The sequence below is a fragment of the Melanerpes formicivorus genome, unplaced genomic scaffold, assembly GCF_026170545.1.
Source record: "Melanerpes formicivorus ecotype bairdi unplaced genomic scaffold, bMelFor1.0.p_v2 SCAF_37, whole genome shotgun sequence".
Taxonomy (NCBI): domain Eukaryota; kingdom Metazoa; phylum Chordata; class Aves; order Piciformes; family Picidae; genus Melanerpes; species Melanerpes formicivorus.
This window is the reverse complement of record NW_027142389.1, coordinates 3,935,492-3,961,711: the sequence shown is the minus strand read 5'-3', so window position 1 is coordinate 3,961,711 and position 26,220 is coordinate 3,935,492. Positions and strand designations below refer to the sequence as shown.

Here is a 26,220-nt window from a genome sequence, read left to right as displayed (position 1 = left end):
CCCAGCATGCCCTTGGCCTTCTTGGCCACAAGGGCACATTGCTGGCTCATGATCATCTTGTTATCCACCAGGACTCCCAGATCCCTTTCCCCAGAGCTGACCTCCAACAGGCCAATCTCCAACCTATACTGGTCCACGGGGTTGTGCAAGACTCTGCCCTTGTCCTTGCTATATTTCATTCAGTTGTCCTTGCCTGGCCCTCCAGCCTATCCAGGCCTGGCTGGATGGCAGCACAGCCTGAGGGGTGTCAGCCACTCCTCCTAGTTTGATGTCATCAGCAAACTTGCTGACAGTGCCCTCTGTGCCCTCTGCCAGTTTGTTGATGAATAGATTAGCTCAGTACAAATACTCTCTCTGTGTTATTTGCATATTAAACAGCTCAGAGCTGGGTTTTTAGGAGACTGCTCCAATTTTCTCAGGTTTTTGTGCATTTTGTGCAGTCAGTTCTTACAAAGTCTGTGGACCAGTGAGGTAATAAGTATGAAAATAGGTATCAACCTAGTTCCACCATGAGTTTACAACTGATAATCTCATCAAATACACAAATTAAGATATTTGAAACTCACATGAGGATGGAATTCTCGGCCAGTCCTGACATCTGGTCCACATAAGCAGGAGGAAGAGCAGGTTGAGTATTTGGACCTTTCACTCCAGTGTGTGAAAACTGAGGTGCTCTTCTTCCTGACCACTTTTTATTGTCTCCAGTGATTCATCAAGTGAATATTCAGACTGGACAGCAGATGCTGGAATCAATCTGCAGCCTCCAAAGAGACAAACCAGGCAGGCAGCTCGCAAAATCTGTAGTAGCTCTGAAGATGAAAATATGAAGGGAACCAAAGGACTGGAGCCAAAACGAAGGAAACTGAAACAGCCTAGAAAGAAGGTCAGCAGCTTTCATTTTGGTGGTGCCTTCTTTACTGTACTTCTCTCTTGTCTTTTTATCCTTGTGCATGTACATTTTCTGGTGAGTGGTTGCTTTCAAAGCAGAATGTTTCACAAACAAGTATACGTGACAAAGAACCCCGGGATGGCACAGGAATTGTGGTTCTGGTTCCACAGCTTGCACTGGGTTGGAAGGGACCCCCAAAGGTCATCATGTCCAACCCTCCTGCAGTCAGCAGGGACACCTCCAACTAGATCAGGCTGCCCAAGGCCACATTGAGTCTGGTCTTGAATGTCTGCAGGGATGGGCTCTCAACCCCATCCCTGGGCAGCCTGTTCCAGTGCCTCACTGCTCTCATTGTGCAGAGCTTCCTCCTGATGTCCAGCCTAAATCTACTCTGCTCCAGTTTCATCCTATCTCCACAAGTCCTTCTAAATAGTCCCTCCCCAGCCTTTCTGTAGGGCCCCTTCAGATACTGGACAGCTGCTATTAGGTCTCCCCAGAGCCTTCTCTTCTCCAGGCTGAACAGCCCCAATTCTTCCAGCCTGTCTTCATAGGAGAGCTTCTCCAGTCCTCCGATTATCTTTGTGGCCCTCCTCTGGACCTGCTTCAGCAGCTCCATGTATCCCTTGTGAGCTCACCTAGACTCAGCTGCTCAAGGCTTCATCCAACCCAGCCTTCAACACCCCCAGGGAGGAGGCATCCACAACCTCCCTGGGCAGCCTATTCCAGGGTCTCACCACCCTTGTACTGAAGAACTCCTTCCTAAGATCCAGTCTAACCCTTCCCTCCTTCAGCTTCAAACCATTCCCCCTTGTTGTCTTATTGCCAGTTACCTTCAGGCAGTGCTGTGTGTGCTTTTCACATGGTAATTGCAGCCTGCATTCTGAATGTGATGCCATCTCTTCCAGAAGCCAAGTGGTCTGCTGTCGATGGAAGGGGAGCCCAGTGAAGAGTGGCTTGCTCCACAGTGGATCTTGGACACCATACCCCGCCGCTCGCCTTTCGTCCCGCAGATGGGCGATGAGGTAAAGAGTGCAGCAATCCTGACGTCCCCACCTGGGCTGAGGAACTTGTTTTGGTCAGGACTCTTGTATCTAGCAACTGTTTTATGTGACTCACGCTCAAGACAGGCTCAGTTTGGATGCCCTTTTGTATTTTCAGGCAATCAGTTATTTATGGGTAGCCATCCTGTCTCTCTCTTTGTACAGAGGAGTAGCAGGGAGGCCTGACTTGGGCATCTTCACACAAGCCTGCACACTTGCAATGATCCCAAGTGTGAAAGCATGTAGCAGGTGCCTCTTTTGGGGCTGATACAAATATTTGTGGCTCTGAACTGCCTGATCTAGTGTGACATGTCCCTGCCCGTGGCAGGGGGGTTGGAACTAGATGATCCTTGAGGTCCCTTCCAACCCTGACTGATTCTATGATTCTATGATTTTTAAGCGCAAGAGTGCTTTATGATGAAATAAAGCAGTGTGCAGTATGCTGTAAGGCAGTGTGCATTATGCTCTAAGGCAGTGTGCAGAATAGAATAGAACAGAACAGAATTAACCAGGTTGGAAAAGACCTTTGAGATCATCAAGTCCAACCTATCACCCAACACCATCTAATCAACTAAACCATGGAACCATAGTCTCTTCCTAAACACCTCCAGTGATGGTGACTCCACCACCTCCCTGGGCAGCACATTCCCATGGCCAATCTCTCTTTCTATGAAGAATTTCTTCCTAACATCCAGCCTAAACCTCCCCTGGCACAGCTTGAGACTGTGTCCTCTTGTTCTGGTGCTGGGTGCCTGGGAGAAGAGCCCAAGCCCCACCTGGCTACAGCCTCCCTTCAGGCAGTTGTAGAGAGCAAGAAGGTCTCCCCTGAGCCTCCTCTTCTCCAAGCTAAGCAACCCCAGCTCCCTCAGCCTCTCCTCACAGGGCTGTGCTCCAGACCCCTCCCCAGCTTTGTTGCCCTTCTCTGGACCCCTTCCAGCACCTCAACATCTTTCCTAAACTGAGGAGCCCAGAACTGGGCCCAGGACTCAAGGTGTGGCCTAACCATGATGAGGCCTGTGTTCAGTGTTCATGGAAGTTTTGGAACAAACTGGAAAAGATCTGTCAGCAAAATAATTTCATGTTCATGATTTTCTTTGCAGGTCATCTACTTCAGGCAAGGCCATGAAGCTTACGTGCGGGCAGTGAGGAAGGCAAAAATATACAGTATTAATATGCAGAAACAACCATGGAACAAAATGGAACTCAGGGTAAGTCAGACACTAAAAAAGAGCTGGATGTCTCTCTGGTGTTAAACTGAGAGGGAAAACCAAGCTGAAAACTATGGAGAAAGCAAGGCTTGGAAATGTCAGTGTGAGAACTCAAATCAGTGTTTTCATCAGCACAGTCTTCACAACTGTCCAGTTCCTCAGCACAGGAGGGCAGAAGGATGCTAAAGACTGTGAAAGGTTATCTAGTGAGGGATCCTTGCCTGATGGTTAAGAAAAAGATGGAGAATATTGGATGATAAAAAGTCAAGTGAGAGCAGTTAAGCACTGGAAGAGCTGCTCAGAGAGGCTATGGACTCTTCATAGAATCAGTCAGGGTTGGAAGGGACCACAAGGATCATCTAGTTCCAACCCCCCTGCCATGGGCAGGGACACCCCACACTAGATCAGGCTGTCTTGAAAGACCTCATCAGTCTGAGGGAAAGGAAACAGCATTTCACTTAGGTTAGAGATCTTGCCACCAGCTGATGTTTGCCAGGACATGAACATAAAGCCTATTGTTGAATTTCCTCTTTAAGAGGAAGCAATTCCTTTCATTCCCCCTGTGTGCTGCTACACAAGGGTGAGAGGCCCTGGCTTTGCACAGGTGGAACTTTTGGTGCCATCGGTGTGGTTCACACCACAGTGGCTATGTCCTTAGAACCTTACTATAAAAATGGCATAGTCTGTGGGTGTCCTGTTCATGAATCTTCCAAGAGAGTGAGCATCTTATGCTTTGTTGTGGTTGGTTATTTCCTTTTCTAAGGTGACTGTGGCTGACTTTTAGTGTTTGGAAAAGAGAAGCTGGTTCAAATGATCTGGGTAGTAAAGTGGAATTTATTTTTCTTTCATTACTATGTTTGCTATTTCTTGTGGATGATTTTGCTCTTGGCAAGTGAAAATAATGCTGTTCCATGCTGCTTGATAAATAGGAACAAGAATTTGTGAAGACTGTAGGAATTAAATATGAAGTTGGGCCTCCTACCCTCTGCTGCTTGAAGCTTGCATTCCTAGATCCAATCACAGGCAAAATGACTGGAGAATCATTTTCCATAAAGTAAGTCACTGAGTCACAGAATGATGGACTGGATCAGGTTGGAAGGGACCTCAGAGATCATCTACCCCAACCTCCTGCCCTGGGCAGGGACACCTCTCAACTAGAGCTGGCTGCTCAAGGCCTCATGCAACCTGGCTTTGAATGCCCCCAGGGAGGAGGCATCCACAACCTCCCTGGGCAGCCTGTCCCAGAGTCTCACCACCCTTCTACTGAAGAACTTCTTCCTAAGGTCCACTCTAAACTGACTATTCCTCAGCTTCAGACCATTCCCCCTTGTCCTGTCTCCAGACTCCCTTAGAAAAAGTCCCTCTGCAGCCTTCCTGTAGGATCCCTGCAGATACTGGAAGGCAGCTCTAAGGTCCCTGTAGAGCCTTCTCTTGCCCAGGCAGAACACCCCCAGCTGCCTCAGCCTATCCTCACAGCAGAGGTGCTCCAGCCCTTGGATCACCTTTGTGTCCCTCCTCTGGACTCTCTCCAGCAGTTCAGTGTCCTTCTTGTGACTGGGACACCAGAAGTGGATGCTGATGTCATTCTTCAAGAGATTTTTCTTGCCCTTTAGAAGCTCTCCCCCACCTCTTATTTTCTCTTGCAAGACCTGATGATTACTCACTACACTGACCTTGCAAACAGAATGCCTGGAATTGTCTGTCTTGTGCCTGTGGAGCCATGTTTCGAGGTGTCAGAAGCAATGTTCTTTGTCTGTTTCCTGAAGGTACCATGACATGCCAGATGTTATTGACTTCCTTGTGCTGCATCAGTTTTATAATGAAGCCAAAGAAAGGAACTGGCAAATAGGTGATTACTTTTTTTTCCCCACTTCCATATGTTTTGCACTATTTCTGCAGCTGTTTAATAGGACACAGCCTCTCCCTTACATGATGTAAAGGCTGGGATCACACATGATGTTATAGTGATTGTAGGTGTTCTGCTTGCTGCAATTCCTGTTGCAAATGACAAACCCCAAATGAGAGAAATGGGTGTGAGGCCTGTGACAGCAGCAGAACCTCCTCTTGTGTTGTGATTTGAGGCGTGGAGGGAGCTGTGACTAACTAGGGATGTGCAAGCTCTCCCTTCAGGGGAAAGGCTTGATTCCTGCAGTGCAAACTGCAAGAGCTGAAATGCTTTACTTCTGAAAGGTGAAGCTGATTCCCCCCAGAGAAGGGTTTCAGAGTGATTTCTGTTGTTCTTTTCCTGACTGTTCTTTTCCTTGTAGGGGATAGATTTCGCAGTATCATAGATGATGCTTGGTGGTTTGGAACTGTGGAGAGTCAGCAGCCTTTCCAGGCAGAATATCCTGATAGTTCCTTCCAGTGCTACAGTGTTCAGTGAGTATTGCTGTGGCTGTAGTGTGTCTCAGGTGTTTACCTGCTCTGGGTCTCGTAGATGGTCACATGCACCTTCAGTGTTGGACCTCAAGAGCTTTCTTCCCATCTGACTACATAATCAGACACTTTGGGTTTATTTATTAACATATGAATTTACTCATAAACATTTGAATCAGTGATCTGGATGAGGGGATCAAGGCACCCTCACGAAGCTTGCAGATGACATGAAGTTGGGTGGAAGCCTTGGTCTGCTTAAAGGCAGGAAGGCTCCGCAGAGGGATCTTAGTAGGTTGGGTCAAGGCCAAGTGGGATGAGATTCAACAAGGCCAAGTGCTGCCCAGCAGAGAAAGATCTGGGTGGTGGTGGCCAACAGCCAGTATGTGTCCAGGTGGCTGAGAAGGCCAACAGCATCAGCAATAGTGTGGTCAGCAGGACCAGGGCAGGGGCTGTCCTGTACTTGGCACTGGTGAGGCCACAACTTGGGTACTGGGTTTGGTTTTGGGGCCCTCACTACAAGAAAAACTTGAAGTGCTGGAGCATGTCCAGAGAAGGACAACAAAGCTGGTGGAGGTCTGGAGAAGAGGTCTGGTGAGGAGTGGCTGAGGGAGCTGGGGTTGTTTAGTTTGGAGAAGAGGAGGCTGAGGGGAGACCTTGCTCTCTACAATTCCCTGAAAGGAGGTTGGAGCCAGGTGGGTGTTGGTCTGTTCTCACTAGAAATGACTGATAGGGTGAGATGAAACAGCCTCATGTTGCACCAGGGGAGGTTTAAGTTTAATAGTAGAAGAAACTGCTTCCCTGAAAAGGTTCTCAAACACTGGAACAGGCTGCCCAGGGAAATGATTGAATCCCCATCCTGGGAGGTGTTCAAAGGACACAGAGATGTGGTGCTGAGGGACATAGGTTAGCTCCAGACTTGGTAGAGTTAGAGAATTGTTGGACTCTGTTCTTAGAGGTCTTTTCCAACTGAAACAATTCTGTGATTCTCTAAACCAAGACTTCTGGTGTAAAGAGCAGTGCAGTGAATATACAGGAGACACAAGAGGAAAATAAGGAGTGGGGATGTAGCTGGTGTCATGTCTTGTTTCTGACAGGCAGGACCTTTGTGTTTGAAGGCTGGTAGAGCAAAAGTGTATCATTATATTCAGCTCAAAATACATCTGAATGTGTTTCCTTTAACAGCTGGGACAACAATGAAAGAGAGAGGATGAGTCCATGGGACATGGAACCAATTCCAGAAGGAAGTAAGTGTGTGTTGCAGTTGTGTCCACGTGCAAAGCAAGGAGGTTTTTACCACTGCTAAAACTCACTGGGTTTGAATTCCTCCTCTTCAGCTGCTTACCCGGAGGAGGTTGGTGCTGGGGTTCCAGTGACTCCAGATGAGCTGACAGCTCTGCTCTACAAACCCCAGGAAGGAGAGTGGGGAGCCCATTCCAGAGATGAAGAGTGTGAACGAGTCATCCGGGGCATTGAGCAACTGCTTTCCCTTGGTACGATAGCTGGGAAGAGGTGGAAGGGTGTTGGGCAGGAGCCTAGTGGCACACAGGGCTGAAGAGCAGATGGGATGGAGTGGTGGGAGTTGATGTGGAGTGTTAGAAATGGGCTCAACTACATCACTGAAGTGAGCCAGCCTTTTCAATTCCACACAGTCTCTTTTTCAGCTGTAATCCCTTTTGTCCTGGGGCTTGCTCTACTTCCTTCCCAGTTAATGGTGATTCTCAGTGGGTCATACCCACTAGGCTGGATGGTAGGAAGAAATTCTTCACAGAATGAGAGATTGGCCATTGGAATGGGCTGCCTGGGGAGGTGGTGAAGTCACCATCACTGGAAGTGTTTAAAAGAGCCTGGATGAGGCACTTGGTGCCATGGTTTAGTTGATTAGATGCTGTTGGGTGATAGGTTGGACTCCATGATCTCCAAGGTCTTTTCCAACCTGGTTAATTCTGTATTCTAATGTGAGCAAGCACAGCAGTGAATGAAACCCCTCCAAAACACCCAACCAACAAATCCTCACCAACAGCTACCTCGGAGCTCCTCTGTGGCTGTTTAATAGCAGACTGTGATTGACATTCTGTCCTCTGTTTGTATCCAGGGCACCTCTGTGTTCTTAGCTGGTGTTGCTTCTTGTAGTACTCCTCTTGTTAGTGCAGATGCCATGCTGCTTGTTAGCAGTGCAGCTGGCTGTTGGTGTGCTGCAAACCTCAGAGCTGGTACTTAAATGAAAAGTGCTTCTTCAGGGGCAGCTAGCAGATGGTACAGGAAGAATCCTCCCCTTTGGGTAATGACATCACCACCTGTGGATCTGCACTGCTGCTGCTAGAATTGCTAGAGAAGAAACCTAGAAACCTTTCTAAGGAATCTGATTATCTTCTAACTTCCCCTCAGGTGCCTTCTGAAATATCTAAATGATTCTGATCTTTTTGTCTTTCAGACATTTCTAATCCCTTTGCTGTTCCAGTGGACCTTAGTGCCTACCCCATGTATTGCACTGTTGTTGCTTATCCAACTGACCTCACCACGATCAGGAGGAGACTTGAAAACAGGTTTTATAGGTGAGTTAGATCTTTATCTGGTTGTGATCTATATTTGCTGTAGCTCCATTGAGGACAGCATGTTCAGCTGAATACTGTGTAATGCCACTGCATTTCTTCCATGAGCCACCAGCAGAAGGTCAGATTCTCTTTGGCCTTGGGCACAATGAGTCTTGTCCTGAAGAATAATCTCTTTTGGCCACGTAGTTTAGGCAACAGCTGATATAGCTGAGGTGTCCTCTTTGTTTACCATGCAGAGCTTTATCCTCTGGATGTGTTGTAGGCAGAGCACATTTGCTTCATCTGTACCTCTGCTGCCTTTAGAACAGATTCTTTCCTTGGTTTGTTTCCTCTTTTCATCCCAGTCATTGCTGATTTGAAACACCTCTGCTACAAGGGCAGGCTGAGGGAGCTGGGGCTCTTCACCCTGGAGAAGAAAAGGCTCCAGGGAGACTAATAGCAGCCTGCCAGTACCTGAAGAGGGCTACAAGAAGCCTGCAGAGGGACTGTTTGCAAAGGACTGCACTGATAGGATGAAGGGCAATGGTTTGAAATGAGAGAAGTGATTTAGATTGGAAGTTAAGAACAAGTTCTGCACCATGAGGGTGGTGCAACACTGGAACAGGTTGCCCAGGGAAGTGGTTGAGGCCTCATCCTTGGAGATATTCAAGAGCAGGCTCAACAAGGCTCTGAGCCACCTGATCTAGTGGAAGGTGTCCCTGCTGACTTCAGGGCAATTGGGATGGGTGCCCTTTGGAGTTCCCTTCCAACCCAAACCATTCTGTGATCTTTCCACAAAGCTGCTGCAGCCTGGCACGTTGGGGCAGTCAGGAGGTCGTAAGCAGAAACAGCTTCCTTTGGTCTCCCACAGGATCTCTCTCTCTCCTCAATCTGAGTTGCCTGATGTGTTTGTGGGTTTTTACTGAGCTCAGAAGGAAATTCATGTAGCTCTTCCCTTCCTTTTTGTTTCCAGGAGGATCTCTGCCCTGATGTGGGAGGTTCGCTACATTGAGCATAATGCCAGGACCTTCAACGAGCCTGACAGCCCCATAGTCAAAGCTGCCAAAATCGTCACCGACGTCCTGCTGCGCTTCATCGGGTAGGCACGCTGCTCCTCTCACCCCACACTGCTCCCTCACACCCCACACTGCTCCTCACACCCCACGCTGCTCCCTCACACCCCACACTGCTCCTCTCACCCCACACTGATCCCTCACACCCCACACTGCTCCTCTCACCCCACACTGATCCCTCACACCCCACACTGCTCCTCTCACCCCACACTGCTCCTCACACCCCACGCTCCTCCTCTCACCCCACGCTCCTCCTCTCACCCCACACTGCTCCCTCACACCCCACACTGCTCCTCTCACCCCACGCTGATCCCTCACACCCCACACTGCTCCTCTCACCCCACGCTGATCCCTCACACCCCACACTGCTCCTCTCACCCCACGCTGATCCCTCACACCCCACACTGCTCCTCTCACCCCACACTGATCCCTCACACCCCACACTGCTCCTCACACCCCACACTGATCCCTCACACCCCACACTGCTCCTCTCACCCCACACTGATCCCTCACACCCCACACTGCTCCTCTCACCCCACACTGATCCCTCACACCCCACACTGCTCCTCTCACCCCACACTGCTCCTCACACCCCACGCTCCTCCTCTCACCCCACGCTCCTCCTCTCACCCCACACTGCTCCCTCACACCCCACACTGCTCCTCTCACCCCACGCTGATCCCTCACACCCCACACTGCTCCTCTCACCCCACGCTGATCCCTCACACCCCACACTGCTCCTCTCACCCCACGCTGATCCCTCACACCCCACACTGCTCCTCTCACCCCACACTGATCCCTCACACCCCACACTGCTCCTCTCACCCCACACTGCTCCCTCACACCTCACACTGCTCCTCTCACCCCACGCTGATCCCTCACACCCCACACTGCTCCTCTCACCCCACACTGATCCCTCACACCCACACTGCTCCCTCACACCCCACACTGATCCCTCACACCCCACGCTGATCCCTCACACCCCACACTGCTCCTCACACCCCACACTGATCCCTCACACCCCACACTGCTCCTCTCACCCCACACTGCTCCCTCACACCTCACACTGCTCCTCTCACCCCACGCTGATCCCTCACACCCCACACTGCTCCTCTCACCCCACACTGATCCCTCACACCCACACTGCTCCCTCACACCCCACACTGATCCCTCACACCCCACGCTGATCCCTCACACCCCACACTGCTCCTCTCACCCCACACTGATCCCTCACACCCACACTGCTCCCTCACACCCCACACTGATCCCTCACACCCCACGCTGATCCCTCACACCCCACACTGCTCCTCACACCCCACACTGCTCCCTCACACCCCACACTGCTCCTCACACCCCACACTGCTCCCTCACACCCCACGCTGCTCCTCATACCCCACGCTGCTCCCTCACACCCCACACTGCTCCTTTCACCCCACCCTGCTCCCTCATAGCCCACACTGCTCCCTCATACCCCACACTGCTCCTTGACACCCCTTCCTGCTCCCTCACACACCTTCAGGCTCTGAGTTCTTGGGTTATGGATTTTGGCTTTTGTTCTGCCCTTGCAGGGATCAGAGCTGTACTGATATATTAGAGATCTATAACAAAGTGAAAGCAGAAGATCTCAGCAGTACTGATGAGGAAGAGGAGGTAAGAGCATCAAGTCTGCCTGCCAGAACTTTGTCACCTTCTTCAGTTCAGCACTGGAAGAAACCTGGGGGCAAAGATTGTTTGTTGAGGTGTTGTTATATGGAGTTTTTCAGAGGGCCCTGTTTAGGCCTTTCCTGTTGCTCCCCTGGGGCAGGAAAGCTGGGAAGGGAGTTTTTACAAGGGCTTGCAGTGACAGGCTGGGAGGGAATGGAGTGAAGCTGACTTCTGGTTTGCTTGAGCCGCCGGTTGCCTTCGGCAGTGCCCAAGCGCTTGCTGTCGGCTGGTGCTGGTCCCTTGCACACCGCCGGGGGCGCGGGGAGCGCGCTGTGTAACCATCGCCTTTGCCTTTAGGTGGCAGAAGTCGATGTGGATTCCGACGCTCCAGGAACTTCCTCTGGTAAAAGAAGAGTGAGTAAAACATTTCTGCTCGCTGTGGGATAGAGCAGGCACTGAAACACTCCTTTAGGTCTGGGATGGTTGTGGAGTGTCCTTCCTCCAGAGATCTTCAAAACTCACCTGGATGTGTTCCACCGTGACCTGCTCTGCAGGGGAGTTGGACTTGATGGTCCCTCAAGGTCCCTTCCAACCCCTAGCATTCTGTGATACTGTGGTTAAACTCTTTCCTAGCATGTAGGACTCAGAGTCCTATGAATGGATGAGAAGTTAGCTATAACCTGGCAGCCTTTGCTCTGCATCCCCAGCAGTGTGGGCAGCAGGTCAAGGAGGGGATTCTGCTCCTCTGTTACACTCTGCTGAGAGCCCACCTGTAGTGCTGGCTCCAGTCTGCATCTTGTTGGGCCATCAGCTACACTTTATCCTTACTGTGACTGCAGAAATTTGCTTTAAACCAAAATGCTGGGAAATGAGCAGGAATTGAAGGGGGAGCAGGGGATGTTGTGCAGAGCTTTGAAATGCCGGTGCTTGCCTGCAGGTAAGGCGCCGAGTGAAAAGGCAGCCCTTGAAAGCAAGTCCTGATGCTTGGAAAGAGCAGTGCAAGCAGCTGTTAAACCTGATTTATGAGAGAGAGGACTCCGAGCCTTTTAGACAGCCAGTGGATCTCTTCTCCTATCCTGTAAGTACAGCCTCTAGATTCAATGCTTCAGAAGCCTGTTGTTCCTCTTTTGGCAGACCATCCGCGGCTGGTGTGTTTCAGACCTCTCCCTTTGTGAGCTGGAAAGCACCACCCTCTGGGCACTGATGTGCTCAGACATTACCTGTCTCAAGTAGAAGTAATTACTTGAGGGCCACTGTTGTGGATTGTCAAGGGTCAGGGCTGGGCTGGCCACGAGGTGAGTGGCAGATGCTCTGTGTGAACCCCTCTGCCTTCCCAGAGGGAAGAGAAAGGGAATAAGAGAGAGAGAGAGACTGCTGGGTTGGAAACTAACCCAGCTCTGATGTCAGTAATAACAAGAACATGAAATAGACACAAACCAATATCAACCCCAGCCCCTGATGGCAATGATGTCTCTGTCATCACTGATGCTGTGGCAGGCACCAGGGAAGTCCTAGACTGGATTTGGCAGCAGATGGAACCAGATTCAGGAACTGAATTCTGGAACTGGATTCAGGACCTCATGGATCAGAACCTACGGCAGAGCAGGCAGAGTCCTCCTCAGACATTGGCCATTGAAGGAGAGGTTTGACCCTGGTGCTGGCTCAGCTTTACACTGACTATGACATACATGGGCTGGAATCCCTTGCTGGTCACTTCAGGGTCATCTGAACTGTCTGCTCCTCCCTGCAAGTGCTACCTTTTACTTACTGCACCCCAATGTGGCACATGGGATTTATCTGTGACCTTCTTCTGCCAGCCCTTGGTACTGACTCTAACCATCAGCAGCATCACTGCTAGAAGCAGCCTGTGAAAACAGGCCAGGAACTCCAGGAAGTGCCAGCACTGGGAAGAGACTGAGCTGGAAACTGAAATGCCTGAACAGAACCAGCTCTGCTCTAACTCAAGGCAGGCCATGAGGGCAGACTTTGGTGTTCTTCTTGCTGTAGGATTTGACAGCCTTGCTTGTTTGCTTGTGTGGTCTTACAGGATTACAGAGACATTGTAGACACTCCTATGGACTTCAGCACTGTGAAAGAAACCTTGGAAGCAGGAAACTACACCAGTCCCTTGGAATTCTACAAAGATATTCGTTTAATATTCTGCAACTCTAAAGCTTACACTCCCAACAAAAAGTCTCGAGTGAGTAGCACATCTCAATGCTTCCTTTCCAAAGCCTCTGGCACATCTCAATGCTTCCTTTCCAGAGCCTCTGGCCCTTGCATGACCACACTGTCTGAAACAAGGTCTGTATCTGCAGAGCAAAGCACTACGTTGTGAGAGGGCAAAAGGGCAGTCATAAAACCAAGTAATAGATGTCAGTTCTGGGAACTCTGGTTATCAATTTGCCTTGGTCTGCTAACTCAAATCACTTCTGAGCTGCATTGTCACCTGAACTTTGTGAACTTCTGAGAAGTGGTGTGGCTGCTGGTGAATATTTGTAGCAGAGACTGATTGCCTGTTGCTTTTCCTCTTTCAGTAGCCTCGCTTCCAGGAATAAATGATCAGCTTGCTAGCTGCATAGCTATGGATAAGGATCTTTGTCAATCTCCTGCTAAAGCAAGTGTTAGGCAATACTTCTGTTACTGGAGGAGACAAGCATTATGATAGCTAATTGTTTTCTAGCTGACTTAGTATCCTTACAAAATCTTTCCCAGAGTGTTGCCTTTGTTCTCAGGTGCTGAGGTGTTGTTTTTTCTGAGTGCTGGCATAGAAATCTACTTAGAAAAATAAATGGATTCCACTGGAGCCCTGAACAGGGTATGGCAAGAGGGAAAGGGGAGAGCAAAATGTTAGAATATGGATATTTTGGTCTATGAGTGGCCATGTAAAGATGGCTGTGAGTTCAGCCAGCAGGACCAGAGAGGTGTCCCCCTGTACTCAGCACTGCTGACACCACACCTCGAATGCTGGCTTCAGTGTTGAGCCCCTCGCTACAAGAAGGACATTGAGGTGCTGGAGTGTGTCCAGAGAAGGGCAATGAAGCTGGTGAAGGGCCTAGAGCTCAGGTGTTCTGAGGAATGGCTGAGGGCCCTGGGGTTGTTCAGCCTGGAGAAAAGGAGGCTCAGAGGAGACCTTCTTGCTCTCTACAACTGCCTTAAAGGACGTTGGGACCAGGTGAGGGTTGATCTCTTCTTCCAAATAACAACTGATAGGCCAAGAGAAAACGGCCTCAAGCTGTGCCAGGGGAAGCTCAGACTGGATATTTGGAACAATTTCTTCCCCAAGAGGGTTGTGAAGCCATGGAACAGGCTGCTCAGGCAGCAGTGGAGTCCCCATCCCTGGAGGGGTTTAAAGGCTGCGTAGATGTGGTACTGAGGGACATGGGTCAGTGCTGGGCTTGGCAGTGCTGCATTAAAGGCTGGACTCAATGAGCTTAAAGGTCTTTTCCCATCTAAACCATGGCATGAGGGAAATCAGTGGAGGACTCCAAGAAAACCAGGAATCTTGGTGAGTTATTTACTGCTGCCACTCCCTGGGATCTTCCCTGTGCATTAATAACTGCACAGCTTGTGACTCAACTCCCAAATTACTTTAACAGAGTGGCCCATCAATATCCATTTGCTTAAATACTGTGAAGTGCCTCAGTGAGGTGATCCTTGCCAGAGGGCTGGGGCACACAGCTGGGCCTTCTGCCACACCAGATTCATCTGCTGCCAAAGGCCAGCATCCTGAGGTTTTCCAGCCCATTTTACCATCTTTGCTTATAGCATCCTGAATGGAGGCAAGAAGGGCAGGGCTTTATATACCAGAGCTAAAGAAGGAGACAGTACTGAAATAAAAGGGTCTGGGTTAAAATTAAGTTACTGTATCAGAGAGGTTTTATATCCAAACTGAAAGAAATGGGAAGTCAGAGTATAGGATGATGATAACATCATCTTAGAATCATAGAGTGGTTTGGGTTGGAAGGGACCTGCAAAACTCACCTAGTCCAACCCCACTGCAGTCAGCAGGGGCATCTTCAACTACATCAGGTTGGCTCAGAGCCTTCTCAAGCCTGATCTTGAATAGCTCCAGGGTTGAGGCCTCATTACCTCCCTGGGCAACCTGTTTTAGTGTTCCCTCACCCTCATGGTGCAGAACCTGTTCCTAACATCCAATCTAAATCTGCTCTTCTCTCATTTCAAACCATTGTCCCTTGTGCTGTCACTGCAGGGCTTTCCAAACAGTCCCTCTGCAGCCTTCTTGTAGCCCCTTCCAGGTACTGGAAGGCTGCTGTTAGGTCTCCCTGGAGCTTTCTCTTAGTGGTGGTGATGTGATTTTCAGGGGGCTGAATGCAGCAGGAGGATGTGGGTATAAGGAAGGAGTCAAGAACTTGTATTTGTGCTGAGTTTGAGCTATTATGTGTTGTAACTCAAACACATCCAAGGTAAGATCTGGAACAGAAGCCAACAGTCTGAAACAGGCAGAAAGAGCTGTGAGTGAAGTTCTGGGTGAGGCTACAGAAAGAGGCCAGAAAACTGCTTTAAGGGGTTTGACATCTGGCATTTGACATAGGAATGAGGATATTTTAGTTGGCTTCTGCATGCAGCTTTGTGGGGCTGGTGTAAGGACTTGTCACTAAGGCATTAAAGCAAAAACAAAAGGGGGGGGAGGGTGCAGCAAAGCTGAGTTGTTTTTCCCTTGGGACTCGGGGTTATCTCACGGCGTGGTTCCATGCTCCGTGGAGGTGAAAAAAGGAGCCTGGATTTCAGTAATCTCTGTATCCATTCTCCTTTGACTCTGTCAATATTTTGTACTATAAGTAATTAAATCCTTTTGTGAGAACACTTCCTGTTGCAAGACCAGACCTGTGCCATGGGAGGAAAGAACCTGCCAGCTGAGTGTCACCGTGAATTTTCCTTCTGTGCCACAAAACCCTGCGCAGCTTGGGGATTTGTTTAGCTTTTGTTCCCCCACTTTGCTGATCTTCTGCTTAAACAACTTCTAATCAGCATAACCATGCTTTCTCCCTCCAGATCTACAGCATGACACTTCGACTCTCTGCCTTATTTGAAAACCACATGAAGAATATCATCTCTGAGTACAAGTCAGCAGTGCAGTGCCAGAAGAGGAAAAGGCCACGCTACCGAAAGCGGCTGAGGAGCAGCAGCAGCTCGCCCTCCACTAGCAGAGCATCAAGGTAACAGAATGCTTGGGAGAGCTGCTGCTGGTGCCCCTGCAGATGACAGTGGCAGACAGGTCTCTGTGAGGAAGCACTCAGTGACAGCACTGCTCATTCCCTGATGCTGTTGCTCTTGTGGGGGATGAAGGCAGGAGCTTGAATTCCATGCCCAGTTTGGAGTTTGTGCACAGTTCTGGCAGTGAAAGACAGTGTGATGAGAAGTTGTTCTGCTGGAGGAAGTGGAAGAGCAAACTTCTTTTTGCCTCTGTGCAGTAATTGTGTTGTGTAATGCTTTTCTGACTTTTGCATCAGGTGTTATCTGAGTCAAGGGAGGGGATTTTCCTGCTCTCCTCTGCTGAGACCCCACCTGCAGCGCTGGGTCCAGCTCTGGAGTCCTTGGAACAGCAGCTCCAGAGGAGGCCACATCAATAACCCGAGGGCTGGAACCCCTCTGCTCTGAGGCCAGGCTGAGAGAATTGGGGTTGTTCAGCCTGGAGAAGAGAAGGCTCCAGGGAGACCTTCCTGTGGCTTTGAAGTACTGAAAAGAGGCCTTTAAGCAAAGATGGGGACAGATTGTTTTTTCAGCAGGGCCTGCTGTGACAGGACAGGAGGTGATGGGTTTAAACTAAAAGAGGGAGATTTAGGCCAGATAGAAGGAAGGCATTTTTTCCACAGAGCATGTTGAGACCCTGGCCCGTGTTGCCCAGAGAGGTGGTGGATGCCCTATCCCTGGAACCATTCCAGGTCAGTTTGTCTGGGGCTCTGAGCAACCTGCTCCAGTTGAAGATGTCCCTGCTGACTGCAGGGGGTTTGGACTAGATGACCTTTAATGGTCCTTCTAACCTAAAATATTCCGTGGTTCTATTCTAAGTGGAGTGTTTGTTTTGAAAGGTGAGAGAAAATCTTGTTCTTGCAAGCTCATATCCCTTTAGCAAACAGAACGATACTGTAACCATTTTCAGTGTGCAAGCAGTGGGAGAAAGAGATCACTTGTGGTATGCAGTTGCTGTGAAAAGCAAGGCACTTTGCAGGGGAAATTGGTTTTGAGTCTCTTGGTACTAACAGTTTTATCTCTCTGGGATGTTTTGTGTCTTCAGCCCAAAAGGGAAACAGAAGCAAATGAAGATTCAACCCAAGCCCAACCAGAATACCTCACTGCCTTTGACCAGGACTAGTTCTTCAGTTTCATCTCATGGTGAGGAAAATGTTTCTAAGTGCATCCTGTCTCTTGCAGCAGCTTGTGTGGGCAGGTTGCATTTTATGTTCACCAGACACGTGCAAAAGCCACCTGCTGAGAGAGCAAGCAGCAAGGTCATGGAAATCAATGTTGTCTGTAGGCTGGGTTATGTTGAACTTGTTCCTTGGTGAGGGTCAGAGGGTAGGGAACCTAGGTCTGCTCTTGGTAAGAATTAACCTAGTGACAGGAGCCTGGACTTCCTGGACATGGGCTGCTCTCACACAGCCATTGCAAAGGCACTGAGCTTACTTTGGATGACATCCTGGAGGAACCTGTGTCTTCGTGACTGCAGAGGCAGCTTGGGGAGATTAACCTCCTGACTTGGGCTAACTCAGGTGATACAAAACCTCCTCAGAAGGCTTTGCATTGCAACCCTATAAATAACTAGAGGGTAAACATTTCTCTGTCACATTAGTGGTGTCCTGTCTAAAGTTTCAGATACAGCAGAAGAACCTCTAGGTTCAGCCACTGGTGAAGAGCTGGAAGGTCAGCCATCTTCCTCAGGCTCAACTGCACAGAGCCGAAGTGGAAATACCATTGATCCAGGGAAAAGCAGGCCCATCAGGAGCAAATCTACACCAGTGAAGCAAGGTGAGGAATGGTCACTCTCCTGGTCTTGGAGTGGCTGCTTTCACTAGACATGGGAGATGCTGCTTCTCTCTGATGCTTATGATATGGTCACCTGAGTCTAGAGTTATGCTGTGTTCCCAAACCATGCTGAACAGTTGGATTTCCCTTTCTTCTCCCAGTTCTGTGGTCTCCTGTCTGAGGTGTGATGTGCACACAGTGCTCTTGAGGTCCTTTAAAATTCCTCCAGACAGAAAAGCTTGTTTGCTCTTAAACTTCTTGAGAATCACATTTCTTTTGGGAGTCACAACAAAGCAAAGCAAACCAAACAAATCTTCAAGTGAGGTCCTTTAAAATTGCTCCAGACAGAAAAGTTTGATTACTTTTAACCTTCTGGAGAATTGCACTTCCCTTAGGAGTTACAACAAAGCAAAGCAAAGCAAAGCAAAGCAAAGCAAAGCAAAGCAAAGCAAAGCAAACCAAACCAAACCAAACCAAACCAAACCAAACCAAACCAAACCAAACCAAACCAAACCAAACCAATCTTCCATGTTGAAACCAAGGAAGAAAGGAAGTTGTAAATATTTCAATCCTAATCATGACTAATTGGTTGTGATTAGAGGGGAAATACTGCCCAAGCTGTCCCTGGGACAGAGACAAACTAGTAACCAGACTTTTCACTGAGCTGGGTGATGGGTGAGCCTTGGCTGAAAGCCTGAAGCCTCTCTCTGCTGTAGCAGTGTGGTATGTTGCAGGTGAGCTATTTGTATCCTGTGTTTAAAGGAGATATTTAATCACACTGAAAACATGCAGTCTTTTGGGTGCCAGGCCACCAACAGCCTTTCTACATTTTAATTAGGCTGCTCAGCAATCCTAGTGAGCTTTCCTGGGCTATTGCCTTGAAACTGTGCTTGCCACAAGTGTTTCCTGCACTAAGCCTTCTGAGAACATGCATCTGATAGGGAATAAATACTGCTTGCAGAGTGGTCTTTATTGAATATAGGTTTGAAGTGGATTATAGAAGGGTTTTTTTGCCTGCTTGCACCCTGAGCAGGACTCATTTAGCTAAATGTTAGATGTTTCTGTCTAACCTAGTCACCCTGGCTCTGCACTGAACAGAGTCAGCAGAGTTTGCAGTGCTTGCTTCCAGACAAGGTGATCTGTGTTTGCTTTGTCTGATAAATTTTCCCTTAGAGCACCTGTTTGTCTCCACAGCATATAAAGGTCATCTGTGGTGAGTAGCTCAGAGCTGGACCATTTCCAGAGCACAGCCCAAAGGCAGATGAGGCAAATCCCACTTTGTGTATCCTCTTTGGCTGGGGCACGGTGCTGATAACTGATGGAGTTGTTTTGTGTTTGCTTAGATCACTCTCCTGATGGACCACTCACAAACGGTGATGGCAGAGAACCTCGGGCAGGCGTCAAGAGGAAGCTGCTGAGCGCATCAGAAGAGGATGAGCATCTGGAGGAGGTGGAGGAAGAGGAGAAGAAGAAGAGAGAATTAAAGGAAAAATCTGGTTTATCTTCATCAGAAAGTGGGGAGTCAGGATCCAGTTCCAGCTCCGAGAGCAGAAGCGGCTCCGATTCGGACTCGGAGTCGACGTCTCGAACGGATCAGGATTACATCGACGGCGACCACGACTACAGCAAGGTCGTGCAGTCCAAAAAGCCCAAAAGGAAACTCAAAAGGAAAATCAGCGGTGGGAAACGGAACTGGCAGGGCAGAGGAACAGGGAGGAGAGGTAGATGGGGGCGGTGGGGCAGGTGGAGTCGAGGGGGAAGAGGCGGTAGAGGCGGAAGAGGCTGCGGCAGGGGAAGAGGCGGCGGCCGGGGAGGAAGAAGAGGCCGAGGGGGGCGAGGAGCTTCCCGAGGAGCCACCAGAGCCAAGCGCGCCCGCATCACAGACGACGAGTTTGAGAACCTCTTCGGAGGGCAGTTTGGGGAGAACATGTTTGGGGGGAGGTTCAGCAGGCCACCCCGCATCAAGACGAGGAACGAGGGCAGGAGGACCGTCCTGTACAACGACGACTCCGACAACGACAACTTCGTGCACACCGAGGATCCTTTGAACCTTGGTACTTCCAGGTCAGGCAGGGTGAGGAAAATGACAGAAAAAGCCAGGGTCAGCCATCTCATGGGATGGAATTATTGACAAAGCAAAACAAAACAAAACAAAACAAATACTTTTGGAACACTTTAAAAAGAAAAACAAAACAAAAAAAAAAAGGAACTTCTAATGGCCTTTTACTGCAGGGATTTTACCAGAGATAAAATATCTACCGAGCAAGTCGTGCGGGGACTCCACTCACCTTTCACAGTGGTGCTTTTCCATGATGTCAGTTTCTGCATTTGTTTGAAGCTCCAGCTTTGCCACACTTCATTGGTCAAAACAAGCCTTAGTCATTAGGCCTTAAATTAACAGAAATTCTTCCCCACACACTACCAGTTCATCCCATTAAAAAGAGGCCTCCGGCTTCTCAATAAGAACCTGATGGTTTCCAGTCACCGATTCTGACTTCTCTCTCTCTCTCTCTCTCTCTCTCTCCCTTCCTCTCTCCCTCGTTTGTTTTTGGTTTTGTATGATAGAACTAGCACCTTCTTACAGAGTTTTTATGTGGGTTCTGCCATAAATCCTTATACACAGTAATAATGATAACTTTTTGCACAATACACCAATCCTAAAGGCAGCTATAAAATGTTTACAGTTTCTATATTGTAAGAAGGATCTGGATTATTTGAAGCTTCCCAGGCCAAACGTGGATGGATTGTGCTGAGCTGAAGTATGTCTATACTTACAGTTGAGGGGGGAAAGGAGGGGGGTGGGGTGGGGGTGTTCCTGACGTGCTTTCTACGGCTTCTTTTCTTCATGTACAAAGTGACAAAGGGTTGGTGCCTTGTAAATATGTAGCAAACCTTCGATGTGGTGTGTCCTATGTGTGCATTAACTTTATTAAAAAAGAGAATACTTGAGAAGTTATCAATATCCAGACACAAAAGAAGACAAAAGAAAGGTGCCAAATGCAACAGTTAACTCGCTTCTGTTTCCTGGCTTGGTTTGGTTTGTTCCTCTTTTTGCCCTCTCCTCTATTTTTATGGTGTTGAACTAGAGATTGTGCAGCTAAGGGGTGACTTCAGAGTTGGAAAGGTTCCTCCTCTTCAGAGCATAAGGTGATTCTGTTTGGTTTTGGTTTTGTTGTTTGAATTGTAGCTCAGCTACCTCTGTTTACAACAACTACTGGAAACGTGAAAGGAAACAGATGCTGTTCATCAGCACCTGGTGAGGAAGAGGCGAGAAGGGGCGTAGAGGGATGGAGCTGCTCGTGAAGTTGTAGAGTAAAATGCCTTCCTTACATTTCCCCAGTGAGGACAAATCTAAGTGGTGGTCAGAGTTTGCAGAAGCAGACTGTTTGCAGCAGATGGGCAGCCTGCCTCCCACAGGTTCCTGCTGCCGCTTGCTCGGTGCAAGGCTGTGTTTGGTTTAGTTCGCTCCTCGCAGGCGCCGAGGGAGCGGGATGGAGTTTGGGTACCTCTGGGGGCTGGCAGTACAGATAAGCTCCTGTGCTCATCCTCCAGACAGACTTTGGCATCTTAAGCTTCCTGAAGAGAATTCATGTTGCACTGTACTCTTGCTCTCTGTCAGAACTCTGACTCGAAAGCAGAGGAGTCATGTTGGTAGTGATTAGTAGAGTGTGTCAGCACCTTTGTGGCGTCGCTCCTCGGTGACCGGCAGCAGGTGTTCGGCGTAGGCTGAGCTGGAGATGAGCAGCCTCTTGCAGCCTAGGGTGTGGCTGGAATATAGCTGGGACTTAATCCTCTCCTGTTGTCTGAACCAATCTGGCAGTTCTGGCTTGGTTGAGAGAGTTGAGTTCTTACAGAGAGAACAAACTAAAAGAGACTTGAAAGTTCTGGTGGAGTTTTTCTTTAACCTTTCATCCAATATCCTGCAGTTCTGTGCATAGCTTGGTCAATAAATCTGGAAACCCTCAGGCAGCAAAGAGTGACCCCTGGCTACTCTCAGATGCAGAAGGAATTTGGTTTTTTGGACCTTCTATATGAAGAACTAGCTATTTTATCTCTCTCTCAAAAAACAAAACCAAACAACTAAATAATCCTAGTTAGACACAAAATGACTTGAATAAAACACAGAGGTTTAGTTTTGTGCTGGAGGAGAGTTTGCCCTGAATTGCTCAGAGCATTAATGTGACTTTATGGCATAGTACAAAAGAAAAAGCAGTCTTTTAATTTTTGGAGGGATGCTTTGAATCAGCTGGAATTGATGTCTGGACTTGATTCAGTTGTGTTTGCATGGCAGGGAGAGAAAAGAAGTGCAGAGGCTCTCCTAGTTCTGATTCAGTTGTGTTTGTGTTGGGGGAAGAGAAAAGCAGTGCAGAGCCTGTCCTAGTTCTGATTCAGTTGTGTTTGTGCTGGGGGGGAGGGGGTGTGGGGAAGAAGTGCAAAGGTTCTCCTAGTTCTGTGTTGGGTTTTAAAATAGAAACAGCTGCCCTGTCACCTCTCTCATGTATCTGTATGTGTATATATACATATATACACACACCTGTATATTTATATGCAATGTATCCTTTCTTTGACTGATCCTTCTACACATGGTAAGCAGGAATAGCATGTACACCTCAGTGCATAGCCAGAATCAGACCCTCCTTTAGATCAGTCCCCTTCAGCTGAGGCAACACCAGGATCTCTCTTCTAAAGCCTGAAAACCTTGAAATGCAAACAAGCAAACAAACAAACAAATGCTTCTCCCAGATTTCTGCCTGGCTGAAAATCCACCTTATTTATTTTGTGTGAGGGGTTTGGGGAGAGAGAAGTGGTGTGGATTTGGATTCCAGAGAAATCCCTTTGGGATTTGGGTTGGTTTTTTTTTCCCCCCTCCTAAATTTGTGTATTTTTAGCAGCAGTTAGAATACTATGAAAGATGTTCTTGAAATGTACCTTTTCTATGTACTGAAGTACTGTGAAGATAACAGTGAAGCATCACTTTGCTGTGGCGTAAGTATCAATCACATGTGTCACCTGGTGCAGAGCTAGGCAGCAGGGTGTGCTAGAACAACAGAACTATTGCTTAGTGGAAAAAACAAAAGAAAGAAACAAAAATCCCCACAAAAAAACCCCAACCCTGTGTGCATCAGAACCTTTTCTAAAGCATGCAAGAGAGAACCTGGGTTTAGAGATGTTGTTTTCACTTGGGTTTGTAGCTGGGTTCTGCCTCTCAGTTAGGCAGTTGAGTTCTGGTAGCCTCCTGCTGTGGAGTGATGATCATTTCCTCGAAACTTAAGCACTTTCAAAACCCAGATCCCACCAGGAGCCACTTCTGCTTGCAGAACCCTCAGTATCGACCCGGGAGGTGCAGCAGCAGCAGTGGAGTGATGTAAGCCTTGCAGCGTGTTGCCCCCCAAGCCAAACCCTGGCTGCTCAGCCAGCATCTCGAGCTTCTGGCTGGCTGTGCTGCCTGGTGTGTGGCAGTCAGGACCACAGCCCCTCTCCTTCTGCTTTTAATAAGCTCTACAACTCTGCTTAAGACAAGAGGTTGAAGGTCTGAGTAGGCATCGGGCTTCTGAAGGCTAAGGCGGCTGCGGGCAGGCTGTGGGTCCCTCTGCTGCTGTAGCATGACTTCCTGGGCATTGCTGCTTTCTCTAGAGGTACAGTCTTGTGTGGTCCCTCATCACTTGCCAGGGCAACTTGAGGGCATTCAGAGACACCTCATAGAACAGGGCCAGTGTCCTGTTTCTTTAGGCCCTCACATCTCATCCTCTGTGGAGGAAGGGCTGAAGGGCTGGTGTGCAGCTTTGTTCTCTGACTTCTCCTGGCTACAGATCTGCTCTGTCTGCTCCCAGTTCTTTCCACCCAGGGCATGAATGACAAAGCTGGCTTTGCAGGAGTGATGTGCTGCTGTTTCAGTTCAGTCCAGTCTTTGCATGTTATTTTCCCTCTTGGCTATGCTCCATCTCTGCTCTTTGTTGCCCCTGTTGTTATTCAGGATGCTTTTTGGGGAGCTTAGGATACCTTGGTGAATTCTGGTTTGGCTAGATTAAGATTGAATTCTTTCTATTCCACTTTCCCCCCAAGGCTTTCCATGTTTTTCAGATCTACTTTCTCTTGTTGCCCAGTAACATTCCCAGATTTAATGACAATGGGGAAGGTTTGAGGGCTGCCACCTTGGCTGCTCTGCACTTCAGTGGCCAACTATAGCCCACATGGAAGTGCTGCTGGATCCCGTGGGGAGGCCAGCAGCAGGACTGTGCTACCTAAAACCTTGCTTGGTTCAACCCCCTGTCCCTTAACACATCTCTGCTGAATGAGTCCTGTTTTGCCCCTTGCTGGGTGGCTCACAGTTGATGTAACCCCTGCAGAAGTCCTGCACTTCCAGCCTCATCTTTCTCTTCTGAATAACCCACAAAAGCTTTCTGTTGGTGCTTGAGCTCCGGTGGGTCTGAGCAGTTTGATCACTTCTCTCTCTCTTTTCTTATCACTCCTTCCTCCATCAGCTAAGCTGAGGCCACCCCTCCTCTTCCCAGCCAACCCCAGCCAACCCCAGCCTACAGATAAATAGAATAATGAGATAATTTGTGGAGGGGTTTTCTGGCTTCTTAAAGTGTTGTGTTCTGTTGTGTGTTTTAAGTTTCCCTGAGTGTTTTCTTAAGCAAACACCTTGGCTGCTTCTGCTCCACAGCTGTGGAGACAGAGAGCACTGCAAAGAGCTGCACCCAGCTGCATCCTCAAGAGAGTTCTTGAGCAATCCAAAAGATGTGGAAGAAGCAACTGCAACATGTTGCTTTTGACGCTCTTTGGAGGCTCTCTTGTCTGACAGAAAGGAGATGAACCTTGTGGAGCCTTTGGAAAGGCAGCTCCTGGGTGTCTGGGGTGTTTCTGGCAGCCATTCAAAATCACATAGTGTTAATGCATGAAACCAAGCTGAAATCACTGATTTCTTAGAACAACTTGATGAATGAATGAATTCTCCCCCATGAGGGTGGGGAGAGCCTGGCACAGGCTGCCCAGGGAGGTGGTGGAAGCCTCATCCCTGGAGGTGTTTGCAGCCAGGCTGGATGTGGCTGTGAGCAACCTGCTGTAGCGTGAGGTGTCCCTGCCCACAGCAGGGGGATTGGAACTGGACAATCCTTGAGGTCAGTTCCAACCTTAACAATTCTATGAATCTCCTTCACCTGAGCAGTGAATGCCAGGGAAAAGTGGATAGCTGTGGGGTTAAGGATGTCTTGCCAGCCCTGCCATGGAGTCTCCTGCTGTCCTTGCTCTGTGTCATGGGTTCAGTGTTTTTCCCACGTGCGTTTACACTTCTGGATGTTGACCCTTTCCACCCATCAGGCAGAGTTCCTTACAACCCTGATTCTTCCCCTGCTAGCCTGAAATGGAGCAGTTTCCAACCCCCTGGGTGATTCTGTGCTTAGTATGGTAGGGAGCTGTCCTTGTGTCCTTTGCAGTATGCATTCTAGACACTTAGCACGCTTGTGTGCTAGATCACTTCCAGTGGCCCGAGGCTCACACACAGCAAAAAGCAAACTCCTCTCTGTACAGTAAATAACAGCCTGCAGAATTTACTCTAAAATTGTCTGGGGTTTTTTACTTTTTCGTTTTCCTTTCTTTTTTTTTTTCCTTTTCTTTTACTAATAGAGACTCAAAGACCTGTTGGAAGCTTGTACATTTTCACTCTGTCATGTTCAGCCCACAGCAATCTTTTAACTGTGCTACGAATCCCTGACAAATTCGGTTTCCAGTGGAATTGCTGTCACAGCCTTAATTAACTCCTTTAAGTGTTATCAAAATGGTGCTTAAATAAGTTGATGTGCATGGATGTGGGTACCTGGTATGAGTTTGTGAAGGTTCAGAGGGAAACTGAGGGGCTCAGTGCTGTGCTTGCGAGTCGATGGCCCCTTGCTAGGTGACTCCAGCCACAGCTGAGAATGGGCAAACGTGGAAATACTTGGACAATGAATTCATTAATGCTTAAACCCATGGACAATTAAGAGCAGCTTCTTGGGGTCTGGCTTTTGGACTGGCAAGTGCTGTGGATCTTCCTGAGCTTGGTGTCTGTGAGGAGCTGTGGTGGGGGAGCCACGGGCCGGAGTATCAGCAGGAGGAGGTTGGTGTTGCAACCTCTGCCCTGCAGCTGCACCCCTCTTAGGCAGACCAAACCAAAACCCAACGTTTCTCTTCCTAAAATGCCTCTTCTGAGAGTGCTGCCTGCTGGGATATCTTCAGAGACTGGCACCTGATGATGATGATGATGGTGATGATATATTGTTGATGCCTGTAGGAACCCTCCCAGAGGCTCTTCGTTCCTCCACCGGTCATTACCGCAGCCTTCAGTCGGAGCCACGGCATTGAGGCTTTCTGAGGTTCACTTCCTGGGTGGTTGCAAACTCCTCCAAACAAATGCACAAAGCTATTAGAATTTTATGTGGTTTATGAGTTTTTAATTCTAATCTTCTTTTATTTTTTTTTTTGGAGGGGGGTGAG

The 26,220-nt window shown here is 48.7% G+C and overlaps 1 protein-coding gene across 1 annotated transcript in view; it reads left to right on the top strand.

Annotated features, from left to right (window-relative positions):
• The window catches only part of BRWD3 (bromodomain and WD repeat domain containing 3), a 74,372-nt gene extending 48,152 nt beyond the window's left edge, over positions 1-26,220 (top strand). The window contains exons 23-40 of the mRNA XM_068157645.1: positions 706-883; positions 1,795-1,911; positions 3,030-3,137; positions 4,067-4,191; positions 4,904-4,986; positions 5,405-5,516; positions 6,696-6,757; positions 6,848-7,003; positions 7,945-8,065; positions 9,018-9,143; positions 10,686-10,767; positions 11,119-11,175; positions 11,699-11,839; positions 12,809-12,961; positions 15,778-15,941; positions 17,021-17,118; positions 17,593-17,751; positions 19,092-26,220. Coding sequence (XP_068013746.1) covers positions 706-883; positions 1,795-1,911; positions 3,030-3,137; positions 4,067-4,191; positions 4,904-4,986; positions 5,405-5,516; positions 6,696-6,757; positions 6,848-7,003; positions 7,945-8,065; positions 9,018-9,143; positions 10,686-10,767; positions 11,119-11,175; positions 11,699-11,839; positions 12,809-12,961; positions 15,778-15,941; positions 17,021-17,118; positions 17,593-17,751; positions 19,092-19,879 — 2,830 coding nt within the window. The 3' untranslated portion in view covers positions 19,880-26,220. The remainder of the gene's footprint in view (positions 1-705; positions 884-1,794; positions 1,912-3,029; positions 3,138-4,066; positions 4,192-4,903; positions 4,987-5,404; positions 5,517-6,695; positions 6,758-6,847; positions 7,004-7,944; positions 8,066-9,017; positions 9,144-10,685; positions 10,768-11,118; positions 11,176-11,698; positions 11,840-12,808; positions 12,962-15,777; positions 15,942-17,020; positions 17,119-17,592; positions 17,752-19,091) is intronic.